Source organism: Laccaria bicolor, genomic scaffold (genome assembly GCF_000143565.1).
Source record: "Laccaria bicolor S238N-H82 LACBIscaffold_78 genomic scaffold, whole genome shotgun sequence".
NCBI classification, from domain to species: domain Eukaryota; kingdom Fungi; phylum Basidiomycota; class Agaricomycetes; order Agaricales; family Hydnangiaceae; genus Laccaria; species Laccaria bicolor.
The window spans coordinates 35,584-49,040 of NW_001889949.1; the positions used below are offsets into that span (position 1 = coordinate 35,584).

General features: G+C 44.2%; 3 protein-coding genes across 3 annotated transcripts; all 3 read left to right on the plus strand.

Moving 5' to 3' along the window:
- Positions 1-4,215: 4,215 nt before the first annotated feature.
- LACBIDRAFT_335161 (uncharacterized protein) lies at positions 4,216-5,431 on the plus strand (the record flags this gene model as incomplete). Its single annotated transcript, XM_001890026.1, has 6 exons — positions 4,216-4,367; positions 4,497-4,554; positions 4,652-4,768; positions 4,823-4,890; positions 5,039-5,121; positions 5,268-5,431. The coding sequence occupies 6 exons, from the start codon at positions 4,216-4,218 to the stop codon at positions 5,429-5,431; spliced, it is 642 nt and encodes a 213-aa protein (XP_001890061.1).
- A 150-nt stretch (positions 5,432-5,581) lies between these two features.
- Positions 5,582-8,778, plus strand: LACBIDRAFT_316752 (uncharacterized protein; the record flags this gene model as incomplete). Its single annotated transcript, XM_001890027.1, has 12 exons — positions 5,582-5,780; positions 5,833-5,880; positions 5,944-6,476; positions 6,529-6,605; positions 6,653-6,856; positions 6,908-7,112; positions 7,166-7,326; positions 7,379-7,478; positions 7,534-7,713; positions 7,769-7,957; positions 8,014-8,304; positions 8,365-8,778. 12 exons carry the CDS (start codon positions 5,582-5,584, stop codon positions 8,776-8,778), a joined length of 2,601 nt encoding a protein of 866 aa, XP_001890062.1.
- Positions 8,779-11,294: 2,516 nt separating this feature from the next.
- LACBIDRAFT_335163 (uncharacterized protein) lies at positions 11,295-12,989 on the plus strand (the record flags this gene model as incomplete). Its single annotated transcript, XM_001890028.1, has 5 exons — positions 11,295-11,405; positions 11,478-11,810; positions 11,894-12,184; positions 12,237-12,365; positions 12,426-12,989. 5 exons carry the CDS (start codon positions 11,295-11,297, stop codon positions 12,987-12,989), a joined length of 1,428 nt encoding a protein of 475 aa, XP_001890063.1.
- Positions 12,990-13,457: the final 468 nt, after the last annotated feature.

A 13,457-nucleotide genomic window follows, 5' to 3' on the forward strand; every position in this document is an offset into this window, starting at 1 on the left:
TTTATTGTCTAGGGGTTTGGGGGCGTGCCAGCTGTCAATTTTCATAAATGTGAAAATCGAAGAGAAGACGAGAAGACGATGAGGGGGGAGACAAAACCTTGAGCATGTTGGCCAAAAAAAGTTGAGATTGAGATAGGCGACCGTAACAATCCCAAGGAGGAGAGTGCGTTAAAAGAGTGGTGGAATCGGATCCGGCTGCCACTTATCGCCACAAGGGAACTTGGATACCCCGACCGTGCAGGTTGTGGTCGTGGTGAGGTCGGCGTACGTTGAGGATGACGTGGCAAACTCCAAAGCAGCGCATTTGCGCAGTGATAGATTTGCCGCCCCTAAGTTGGTCGTTAGATGACCTGCAGCTTTCCGCTGTTTCGGAGGAAGAGGCTCTTCGATGTTCGAAGACAGCCTTCCGGGTTCCGGGTCCTTGACCCATAAAACACCTAGGACGGTGACGAAATCATTGTGGTCAATATCGAACCCCGGCCCTTTCTCATTCGCCCCCTCGTAGTGGTGATGATAGAGACATAGTACGTCTGTCCAGGCCTCCATCATATTCGTCGGCAAACAATCCCGCCGTCCCTTCCCTAACGAATCCAAAGTTTTCATCTTGGATCTCTTCCTGATCGCCCACTCAGTCCACAAAGATAAGGGGCTGCAATAAAGGTAGTGTTGAGGTTAGGGCGTGAAGGCAACGCCTCTTGCGTCTTGACACCCAAATTTTGACGTTGTTCATGGCTCTGCAGTGACGGGGCTCGGATCCTACAGTCGTGAAGTCGACGGCATCAACCCGGAAAGGATGGTTAGTAACGTGAGGACAGTTGTTTGGCGTTGGGCACTCAACGATACAACCACAACAAGTTGCACAGCCTTTAATTTGCCACCTCCCGCAAGAATGGTATCGTCGTTCTAAAAAAGCGACGCCCACATCCGATAGTAATTATTTAGCTAATCTGCATCATCATTGAGTACTTATATATTTTCCGAATCTTAGGGGACTGAAAACGCCGCGAATTTACTTATTTTCAAGTATCTGCCAAACAAAAAATGCCAAAGGAAGCGTTGTAGGAGACATACGTCCAAGCAGTAATAAGTCAATGAACAATAAATAGGAGCATCATACAGAAACTCTCCCCACACGTAAAAATTGGATAATGTGGTGTCCAGGTCGTAATTTGGTCACATATGGAGTAAGAGGGCAGTCCACTCGACTACAGCGTATGCTCCAGGGGGAAGATGTCTCAGGGAGGTTAAAGCTTCGACAAAGAGGGTGAGCTGTGCGAAAACATAAATCACAATGCCAAATGCTACCAAGAAGATGTTAACTCTGGTGGTGATTGTATCCATTCCCATAAACCTCTCCACGATTGTAGGCACAAAAAGGCATGGAACAATGACAATGGCTAAGGAGCACATACACCAGGTCATCAGCTCTGTGTGAGAGGGGAAGGGGAAATTCCAGCCAACGCAATGGATGCCTCCGAAGAGTGTAGCAACGATAATGGCCATTATGTGGACCCAAAAGAATCCATGGACTCCGTTGGGAGGTGCGTAAAACGTTGGAACCCAGATAGCATCCTCATCAACCATATCGCATTTTCGAAAGTTGTTGAATTTGTGACAAATCACCTCGATCACTCTGAAAGAAAGTAAAGGGAGCTCCACCAAAGCGTTCTTCACTAGTAATGCACAGGTGGTAGCAAATTTGATAGCGCCCACTGTTAAGATATGCTCCATCATATGTCACATTAGACATTGTAAAAGGCTGGGACTCACTAGCTGTGTAACCTGTTAAACGGCCAAGGAAGTTCAAAAACCAGAGTATATGAACCCACGAAAATATGCTGGAAAAGATTTGAGGCCATTCTGGTGCATTTCATTGATTCATTACCAAAAGTCCGCTAGATATGTATGAACTTACTTTTAGGATTAGAGTGAGGAACCTTGGCGGTTTCATGACCTGCCACAAGTAGAGGAACTCCTAACAGTGCACTTGGAATTACATGTTAAAGCTGCTGACAGAGCAAAACCAACCTCTAGATTCCTCGAGTCGCCAAGTCCACCCTATATTTTATCATTTCATTTCTTAAGTCCATAAAATAGAACAACTTACTCTTAGGCGTATTGAAGGAGGGAATCATTACAGGCTTGCAAGGTTTGTCGAGCAAAAAAACTGGCACGCAACACGCGACATTGAGAGGTTTGTTCCACCACAGGAAATATGATATTCCATTGAGGGCAGTGAACGCCAGCGTGGTTAGTTCGATTTCAGTAGTGACTAGTCCCTGCGCTGCTTGACTAATGCACTGGGCGATGAACCATGTCGTCTGCAAAACCGCTATTGCTTTGGACAGACTGTCAGCCTTGCTCCTGTCTTCAATTTCTGCCTCTGTAATCGAGGGGAAGGTAATCTTGCCCTCCTGAAGCAGGTTATGGAACACGTCAGGCGTCAGAACGCCCTTCCTTTCATCTCCATTTATGAGCATAAATCCCCCCATCTGTAGAAAGTAACCATGTGTTTTTGTCCATCCCAGCCCTAACCGCAGTCAGTCCTCAACGGTTCATTAACTCTGGAATAACGCACCACCATATTTATCTCGCAAGCTCCGCGCGGCAAACTATTGCCTGCAAGCCCAACAGATGATCATCTCAGGGCAGATAAGAGACCAGAACATTAATTCAAGCCTCCTAAGAAGAATCTTCCAACGCTTTTCATCAGGACCTGGTATGTTCGGATGTACTGACAGCCAAGTGCAAGCGAAGATAGTAGCAATGCAGCTCCAAAGGATATCTGAAAGTGATCGGCGCTGATCGATACATGTGCAGGTTGGTAGTTGTACTAGGCCAGCCAGGGCATTGCTGATGTCAATGGGAAGGGGTAAAGGTGAAGCACGAATCACCTGGAGAGAAATACAGAGAATAAGCAGTAATACGAACATGGAGAAAACAAGGCCTGAATCGTTTCATCCACTGTATCCCACAGGTGTTTAAAGCATCTGACGATGAGCGCTATTTTTTGACATGAAGTTGGCGGAATTCCCACTGCCAGTGGGCCTTGAGTAGTACAAGGCGTGTGTATTCTGTTATCCTTCCCATAAACTGGGATGTACTTACTAAGAGTTAGATGGGTTAGCATGCATCTAGAGTCTGTTGATTCTCTCGTTAGCTTCAAAAGGCGAACTGCTGTCCTGTGATCTTTGCATTACCATCATGAGTGGTTTCGTAGTCCTCAAGGCTATTCGTTGAAGGCAATCAGGAATCCCGTCAATACTCGTCATGATGATACTTACATAGGCCTATCAGGAACTGTCAATAGTGAACATGCACCTGGCGCCAACCAACGAGATGCAAGTCTTGATAAAACACAGCCGGTTAGCACTCTTAACTGGATAAACAGGTCAAACTCTTACCCCTGACAGATGATTAGCGAATCAGGGTGTCTGAAACAACGGTGGGCATCAGGGCAGCCAGCTGACGCCGCATTGTTTTGAAGATAACAAAAGCCATCGTTTACGTTCAGCTTTCGAGATTATGATGGACGCGCTCTGAACTGGATAGACAGGTCAAACTTACCCCTGACAGACGGTTAGCGAATCGGCGTGTCTAGGACAATGGTGGACATCAGGGCAGCCAGGCCTTACTGACACCGCGTTGTTTTGAAGATAACGAAAGCCATTGTTTGCGTTTTTAACTTTCGGTGGTACAGAGCACAGTGTACTTGGGTGTGAGAAATTCCCCCTTCCCCCATTTCATTTCAAGCTCGTTTAAGAAGACAAATCAGCAACTCCGGAGGGGATCGCTCATTCCAGCTCGAAGAACTGTGGGGAGTTCAAGGAGGTCGAGCGCTGACATGCCACTTGTCCCACCATCATTGGCAGATGAGAAATCTTTGCTAGACGCACGTCCAACAAACTTGGACACCGGAGTGGCTTGTGTGGTAGAAACAAAACCAGACGGCACCAGCTGATACATAGCACATCTGCTTAATGAGTACTTGGCGGTGATATTAAGGTCCTTGAGATGGCATCCAGACCTCATGACTCGCGCTTTCCAGTGAAGTCAGTGAGAGGTTTGCAGGGACAAGTGCGAGACATGGTTCAAAAAGTTATGGGGAAGTTGGGACCAAGAACACGGGGGAAAGATGGTAGCGAGACGATGAGGGAACAGTCCGTGAAATTGTATTGATTTGGGGTGTCGGAGAGCGAGACTACCTTGATCGGAATGACAGTGGTGTGGGGACTCGGCTTGATCGGAATGACAGTGGTGTGGGGACTCGGCTTGAAATCGATGAGGGTAACAGGAGGGTCAAAGAAAAAGCTCACTTGTGGGGGTCTTCGAATTTGCACAAGCCTGTTAACATTTTTGAAGAAAGGGTCAAGAATTTGGAGAACATGAGTTGGTCGTGTCACGGTTGACCGCAAACCTGTCACAAACACGCTTTGCCCAAACAAGGCCTCATTCTGCCCTAGTGGCAGCGGTTGGACTTCACAACTCTACTGTAGGCTTTACTATGCGACGAAGCATTCGAGGCACTCACACGCCGTCCCTGCACAAATTTCAGTGAGTTCAGGTGAGTTCTTTGCCACTTCTCCAAGTCCTTATTCCCCTTCTCCGTTTAGGTAGTGACGGCATCCTAGTATTAGCTCTGCTCGTGTAGCACTCGACGCCCGCAGAAGTCATGAAGTTCGTCTTCTCAAGGCCAATTCTGAACTGCATCAACGATGGCAGCTGCGAGATCGACGGAAGTTTCTGGAAAGGCACAGGGGCTTGGTTGGTACGCTCCACGTCTGTGTTAAGCTTCGCTCCTTTGCTGATATTTTTTCTATAGAGGACTCGCCTCATCGCATTTAGGTCTTCCTCGCAGATGCATGCAAGATATTTCCACCTCAGTCCACGGTTCAGCCTCTTTAGCAATTTGACTGGGTCTTATTGCGGGTTTCTGAGGTCGAGGCTCCACATCAAAGATCTGTTCGAGGTTTCCACTGGTTGACCATCCCATCACTGGCGGCGACATGATGTTCTCTCGATCCATGAATGGCCTCAGGCACCCTCAGTTCTCAGAGATTCCAACTTTCGACCTCCGTCCTCCAGTAGCCACTGCCTTTGTTCCTCGTGTAAACCCGTCGAGTGAGTAATCCCCTCCCATCATTCTCACACTCCACTCCTTGTTGAGGTTCCTACATAAACGAAAAAGATGTTACCAATCGTCTGAACAAGATCGGGACAGCGAGTTTCTCAAATTCTTTGACAACACAAATAACATTATTTTTTAGATAGAGTAACTTCAACCCCTTTAGGAGCCACCGGATCGTTGTCCAAGTTCACTCATTCAAGTTATTATCCATGTGCGCAGCAGTCGCGTAAAGCTCCCTTTGGTGGTGGCTACGAAATTGCCAAAGCCATCTCGGAAGCCCTTGTTTGTCAGAAAAATCCGTGATGCCTTACAATAATAATAAATTACAAGGCTATTGGGAGCTATTGTAGTCACGTTATAATGGTCACGTTGCATTATAAGATCAATGTTTGTCCTGTAATCAAAGTGCGCGCGCCGCGCTGAACACGCGTCTGTCGTCCCTCCTCATTCCCAATGCCTCCCAAAGGGAAAGGTCCAAAAGGAACACTAAAGCCTTCTGTTTTAGACCCTCTATGCACTTTTTGCGGGCTTCCTTTCAAGTCAAAGGGCATAACACAGCACCAAAAATCATGCAAATCTCGTCCTGAGGCAGTTGCTTCAGATGCAAGATCCAGGGCATTTGAGGAACAGGTACAACAAGAGGGGTTATTGGGTAAGCTGTACAGTGCTTGATGGCATATTACTGGCTAATAGCCTTGGTCCAGACCCTTTTATCCCTGTGATTGGGCCAAGCTCTGCCTACACTCCTCTTGGTAGCATTCATTTCCTCCCTTCCACTTTTTTCTTGATTTTCCAAGCTGATCAGTTCAATCTAGGGTATACACATACTCAATTGCAAGCAGGAAATGTGGAAAATAGTAAGTATTACTTGATAGCACACATCTGCTTATGTTACCCAGCCTATGATGCAAACATAGCAATATTCAATGAAAATGAAACGATCAACAACACCGATAACAACAACACTGAGCCCCATGGTGAAGTCCATACTGACGAAGGGTCCTCTAGTCCATTTGAGCAGGCACCACAGCTCAATGACATCAAAGTGGAGTACCATCCAAGAAGCGGACGCCAACCTCAATTCTTTAGCTTTGATGAGTACAAAAGCAATTTCCAGGATCTCGATAGTGTTGACATTCCAGTTGATCCCGAGCCATGGAAACCTTTCCGTTCTCGTCTCGATTTTGAACTGGCAGAATTGATTCTTGATACCCACATGAATAAGAATCAAACCAATGAACTCATCTCCCTCATCCATCGATGTATTCTAGACCCCAAGTCTTTTACCTTGAAAAATGAACCTGACTTGTCAAAAATTTGGGAGAATGCTGCAAATCGGGCAACTAAGGTAAGCAGAATTTTGTTCACCTGCAGGTGGAAAAGTGATCTGACTATATTAGTTTGAGAAAACAACAATCACAGTAGAGTATAATGATGAAGATAAACCCTTAGAGTTTGTGTTGGATGGTTTCCAGTTGTAAGAAGATTTCTCATCAATTATAATTGCATGCAGCTTACCCATAGAGCCATGCAGTTGCAAGAAGACTCAGGTGAAACTGGAAAAAAGAAATATGTGAATTTCAAAAGAGTTGTCTGGCATAAGGCATTCTATGAAATCTTGAAGTCTGTTGAGCAATATGCAGAAACTGGCTACCACCTAACAACTGCTGATATTGAACGGTGGATGTTTCCCATTGTGCTTATTGCATCTGCAGACTATGAGGAGCAGTAAGTATTGACATCTGCAATTTACATTGAACTTCACAATTTTCTGTGCAGATGTATTATTGCCCTCATTCGTGGGGTCAACAGCAAATTTCCCTGCCCAGTCTGCCTCATTCCTGGGGATCAGCTTGCCAACCTTTCATCAGACTTTCCCCTTCGTTTTTCCTCTGACATGGAAAAGATTTACAAGTCCACAATAGGACTTAATGCCTCTGAGACAGAAGAAACCTTGAAGAATGTTGGTCTTCGGGATGTTGAGGTAACATTCAAATGGGTTGATTCATATATTTCACTGATGACTTACTTCCAAAGAATGTTTTTTGGAAATTTCCTCGCACTGATATTCACCGAGCAATTTCTTGGGATCGCCTTCATGCATATCATGGAGGTTTATTCTCAGATCATATCTGGGAAGAGGTTAAAAGTGTAGCTGAGGAACTTGGAAAGGGTGTCTCGAAGTTGATTGATACCCAGTATGGATTTGATCTCTTTGTTGAGATAGAATATATTTATCTTTATTTACAGGGTTGATGCTCTCCCTACTTGGAGTGGTTTAAACCACTTTACCTCCATTATAAAGACAGGTGAATTTGCTGATGGAAGCAAGTATGAGGACATGTTGAAAGTAAGTCAGCTTTTTGAATTTCCTCTCAAAATTCAAGTTTCATGACCTGGGTTAGGTTCTTATCTTTGCACTCCACAATATTTTTACAAAGGAAGCATCTCCTCGAGGATATCAGCTACTCAAGCTTCTGCAAAGCTATGTTGAACTTGATATGTATGCATCTCTCAAGGTTCATACAGAGACAACTATTCAAAAAGGTCGAGAGGAACTGTTGGTTTTTGAGAAAGCACTTCATGTATGTACAATAATTGGTTTACATTGCCTTTAACAATTTACCTTTATATATATAGGAATATATGCCATTTAACCCAGCTAAATCGTGGTCATTTCCAAAAGCACATACACATAAGCATATGTTTGACGATATCCAGCGAAAAGGGGTGACACGAAACTATAATACAAAGCCCAATGAAAAATGTCATGGTGCATTCAAAAACAGCTACAAGTTCCGAACAAATTTCAAGAATGTTGCACCACAGGTATTTGCTAAATTCTCTAACTATTCAAAGTCCTGTTTTAAATTGACATAAATAAGATACTCAAATTTGATCATGCCGATTTAGTTGCAACTGTCATCCGCGATGACATTGACTACCTTGATTTATCCCAGGCAGAAGCATCTGCTGAAGATAGCCAAATCCAGGTGACACGAAACATCATTGGAATGGCCCATGTATCCTTGGGTTCTCAATGTGCACCAGTTGCATTTTCAGACCTTGAGGATGAACACAGTGCAGACTCTGCATTCAAAGATTTTCACAAGAAGATTGGACGCTTTTTTACAAGATATCTTGGAAGATCGGTAAGGTTTGGACCAAGTGATCAGGTAAATTTTGACCTTTGAAGACTACTCTTGTCCACTTATGATGGTATCTGAATTCAATAGATCAATCCCTTTCAATTGCTAAGAGTTAACTATGAATCAAAAGATGACTGGTGTGTAGCCACCGACCTTCTTCGTGCCAACCCAAAATTCCATGGCAAGCCACGATATGATTGCATCATTGTCAAGATTGATGAGGAGAAGTATATCTTTGCATGCTTACTCTACATTTTTGGACTTCAAGTTCTTGACAAGGAGTATCACATGGCACTTATCCTACCCATGGATCTTCCACCTGATTTGGAGAATCGTGGACGGGATAATGACCTTCGCTTCAATCGAGTCAAGGCCCGACATCACTCACTCTCAGTTTTTATCTCTGTTGAATCAATCATTCGTGGAGGTCTTCTTGCAACAGATTATGGATCACAATATTCAGATGAGTATCTGGTGATGGACATGGATTCGGATATGTGATTGAGGATGAAGTCATTACCCCTTGCACGCAGAGTAGATTTAGGTCACTGAACATTGCAATGAATTGTTCTGTTGCTCAAGGTTGGTTTTCAGTGTCTTGGTGTGTCTTTGTATGTGAGGCTGAGGAAGATGAGTGCCACACATAAAGAAAACTTTAAAAGCTTAATATACTTAGTCTCAACAGCTTCCAGTTCAAGTGAACATTGATGAAGGTAGCCTTTGGATTGTGTTGAAGGTTAGGTAGGGATGTCCAGGCGATGCAGCTGTGCTTTGTCAAGAAAAACTTCAGGGTGGACCCTAACCAGAACCCTTCGTTCAGCAAGGATCACACACATCAAGTCCCCCTGGGTCTCATGCAATTGCTGATCACTCAGATGAAGTGCTACATTGTTCAAAGATGCCATGTGGGAATGACTAAGCAGACAATACATTGGGGAACCATATTCACACAAATGAACACTACAATAATAGTCTGTTGCTCTGAAAACAATTTAAATATGTAGAAATAAAGAAAGGCTTCCTATATATTTTAAATTCATTGTGAAATAAGAACAGGCATATCTTCTAATAACTCTAACAAAACCAGTGCAGGCTGGCTTGGGAGGTAACACAGCCAAACAAATGAATGGTTGGCACAAATACGGCGTATGGGATAGAGGCTCTGTGTTCTAAGCAAAATGCATAGCACAATGTTGTATATAATGCTATTTTGATGTTCTGTGGCAGATATTTAAGGGCAGGCTTCAATACTGAATCTGAAGTAACTTCAATAGGTTTAGTGTTCATAAGGGTGATGATGCTTCAAACAGAAATTAAGCTCTTGCATTTATTCTTATCCTTCCAAAAATTGTCTGAAGCAATTCTGAAAGGCCAAGGGCTACCATAGAAATTGTTAATTAGAGTATTGTGAGAGAAATTTTAAAGAGTGGGATGCTTTTCTGTCAATGTTCCATTATTCCATGTTCCCCACACCGGTGGCACTCACTGTTGACTTCAGATGGAAATGAAAACCTGAGGCACTCTGATATAAATAGAATATAGAAATAAGAATTATATAAAAAGGAGGTATAGATTAGTGTAGTATCTGATACAAATGATGATCTGTAAAAGTATTAACAAAGAAATGGTTACATAGATCAAGAACATTGCTGCTTGTCCATTCCTTTGGCACAATTGATGCCCACCAGCCAAATTGTCCCTGCTACCAAAGCCGAAATTGGGTACAAAGCCACCATTGCAAGTAGTGCTTGGAAGTTAGGTTAATTAACTGGAAAATAACCGAGACCAGACCGGACCTAACGGCAAAAAAACCGGACTGCGGTTAGTGGTTAGTCAATTCTGGAAATGAAATAACCGGTTATTTTGCGGTTAACTAACCGTTAAAAAACCGGTTATGACCGGTTACAACCGACCCTATTATACCCCTTCAAAACGCATCTAAAAGCATGAGAAACACTAAAAATCTGACAGAGTTATGGTCAAATCTCTAAATTATTGGCTAAAATAGTAGGCTTTCAAGAATATTATTATAAAATTGTCAATTCTTCACCGAATTTAGCGTTCTTGGGCTTGTTTTAAAGCTACGACGCATGGCAATAATGTTTACTGCAAGGAATATGAGAAATATACGCCGTTTTAATCGAATTTCTATTTTTTCGGTCCTAACCGGTTAGTAACTGCAACTAACCGGTTTTCATCGGTTATCTTCGGTCCAGTTAGGTTATTTTGGGTCTGGGAACGAACCCTAACCGGTCTCGGTCTCGGTTAGAGCCCCTGGGCACCCAATAACCTAACCTAACCGGACTTTCAAACACTAATTGCAAGCATCATGTCAAACGACACCATGGATACCGTTTGCATAACAGATTTTTTTAGCTGCCCAGAAACAATACTGCAATCCAGTCTGACATCTGTAAAGTCCAATGATGGACAAGGAATCCAAAAGCCAAAGTTGCCAACTGCACTGGTTATGCCTCTGCCGCCACTTCCGTCCCCCCCTTCTCTGCCCTCATCATGCCTTTCTTGCTTCACTCATTCTCACATCAAAGTTTACTCAAGACAAGTGCTACTGAGATCGGCACCCATTCAAAAGTTTAGAGTTATTTAATCTGATGCATGTCGATGAGGTAATTAATTGGCCTCAAGGCAAAGTTTCTCCGGCCCATGCTTTTCAAAATGTATTATCATCAGTTAAGTTACCGAAATTTAATTTTAGTCACCGGCCCAACCTTGTTCTTTCATTTTTCCATTACTCGAGCTGACACGCAATAATGCAACAACAGATCAAATTATCTACACCTAAATTGTAGACCTTGCATACTGCATGTTGTCAAAATTCCGGAGCGAAATCCGATTCACCGTTGCATGCGTTCAGGAAACAGTACCATACGCACTTCTCATTTAAACAAGGCAGTTTCTCGCAGCAAACACATCCCCACTCTCTTTTCACTCTTGATTCACTTGTGATTCGTGAAAGCTCCCCTTAGTTTATTCTGATGACGTCACTCACACCATCAATGATTGGCCTTGACTCCATCTCCACATCCAGATCTGACAACTCGACAGCCAGTCACGGCAGCGTCGGGTCAGAGCTTCACACTGGATTGGACACTGCCGCGCTTCTTAAGGTAAGTATGACTGACTGACTTATGGCCATCACCTTGATCTCCGATTTTATTAACTTTTCATTCTTCGGCCAGGCACTGCACGATGCGCATAGCCAGCTCAATGCTGTGAAGGCTGAGAACCAACAGCTAAAACAAGAACTTGCCGCTTCCCGTTGTCAAAACAATGGCTCCAAAGCTCTGTCACAAGAACTTGCTGCACACGACGAAGAAATCGGTAAACTAGGGAAAGTTTTTGCTCATTTTTACTCGTTCTGGATTCAGCAGAGCACACCTTCCCCATTCGATATTTCTCGCCCTGACTTCACATGGGATAGCGAGGACTGGTACCTCGATTCAACAACAAGATTAGCCGGCCAAACTGCAGAGCTCTACATGTGCATTCCTCCTCAATACCATGACTACATGGTGAAGCATGAGAATTTCTGAAGTATTGTATGTGATCTCTCCCTCTCGCATAGATCATAAAAACTCACAATGTGCTCAATTAGTTCCGAGCGAGCATCTCATCAGGCCGCTCGAACACACTTCTGTGCACGCATGGGAGCACAGGGGCAATTTTTGGCCTTGACCAAAGCCTCTTCAACTACAATCCCAAGTGTGACAAGAAGCGCATGGAAGCTAATCCTGAACTTGCAACACTTCTTGGCTTCAACCCCCGCAGGAAAACACCTACAGCACGCTACCCCTCAAATGCACCAGTTCTCTATACTAATGGCAATATTAATGACGAAGAGGGCATGTTCAGAAGTGATTACTTGATCTCCATAAGTATTTCTCAAGTATTTTCATTAATAGACTTCTAAACACTCGTCGTACTACTTACAATACTAGATGGCACATCTCATCGCCTATGGCCCACGATCGTACACATCGGAGAGAGCTGCATTCAACAAAAACAGTCCCTTTCACGGCCGTGTAGATGGTGTTACCTTTGGATTTATTAGCAACACCGCAGTTGTCGTACGCTTCACAGCTCTTCATTAGGCATATAAGTCCTCTGGCTAACAAAATTATTACTAGATTCGTTTTCTTCTCAGAGGTGATCCTGAGCTGAACAAGCATGGTGTCGGAAAACTTACAGGAATCAACTACGCGAGCGAGGCAGAAGCTTACAAAAAGCTTTTAATCGAAAATCAGGATGCGCCAACTGTTCAAAAGCTCCTGAAATACTGGAACATGCAAGTTTTTCCACAATTCCTCCTCGCTCCCGACTCACAGGACGAAGAAGAAGAAGCACCACATGTCCGGGTTGACGCTGATGAAAACCCAGGTCTCGATTCCATGTTCCATGGACTGCGTATGGGAGCCGACACTTCGTCAGCTCCCACTTCGAAAAATTCTAGCTCACTCCCACTCCCCCAGACCCTTCCAACCGATGTAGAGTGTGTGAACGCCCACTCAGATGTGGAACAGGCGCCGGATTTGCATCCAAACATGGAAGCGCACACCCCTGCTCCTGTCGCACCCATCTCCCAATCAATCAATCCACCCCGTGGATGTCGTCGAGTCCCCACGCCAGTTCCCTCAACCTCCGAGGCTGTTGCTGATGTGCCTGCGCCACCCGCTAAAGCTCCCTGTGGTTGACGCCCAAAACAGGTTTCGGTTGTTCAAGTTGATGCTGATTCAGGTGCCGGAATACCTGCGGCGCTCACTCGTCCAAGTCGGCAGACACGTGGTGCAAAATTGAAGGCAAATGCGAAGTAGCTGGGTCCAGCATTGTGAGGGCATTGTCGACGAGCAGCCGTTGAACGGCGATTGAGCATGCTGAGCTACTACATCTGCGTTGTATCAATGTCTAGCTACTGCAATTGACTGGATTCACTTGTTTATTGCATTATGGACCGACTTTTTTACTTATTACTGTTCTTTCACCTATCTAGCTAAGTTTACGAGGAGCGAGAACAGCACTCTGTATCAACTGTATTGCGAGCCTAGCGCTCGTCATGACAAATTAAGCTAGATATTATTGCTAAATATGTCCCCATAACCAAGTGGTAACTATAGCCAAGTCAGTAAGCACGTCATAACAAAGTAAGTAATCAATAGGTTCAG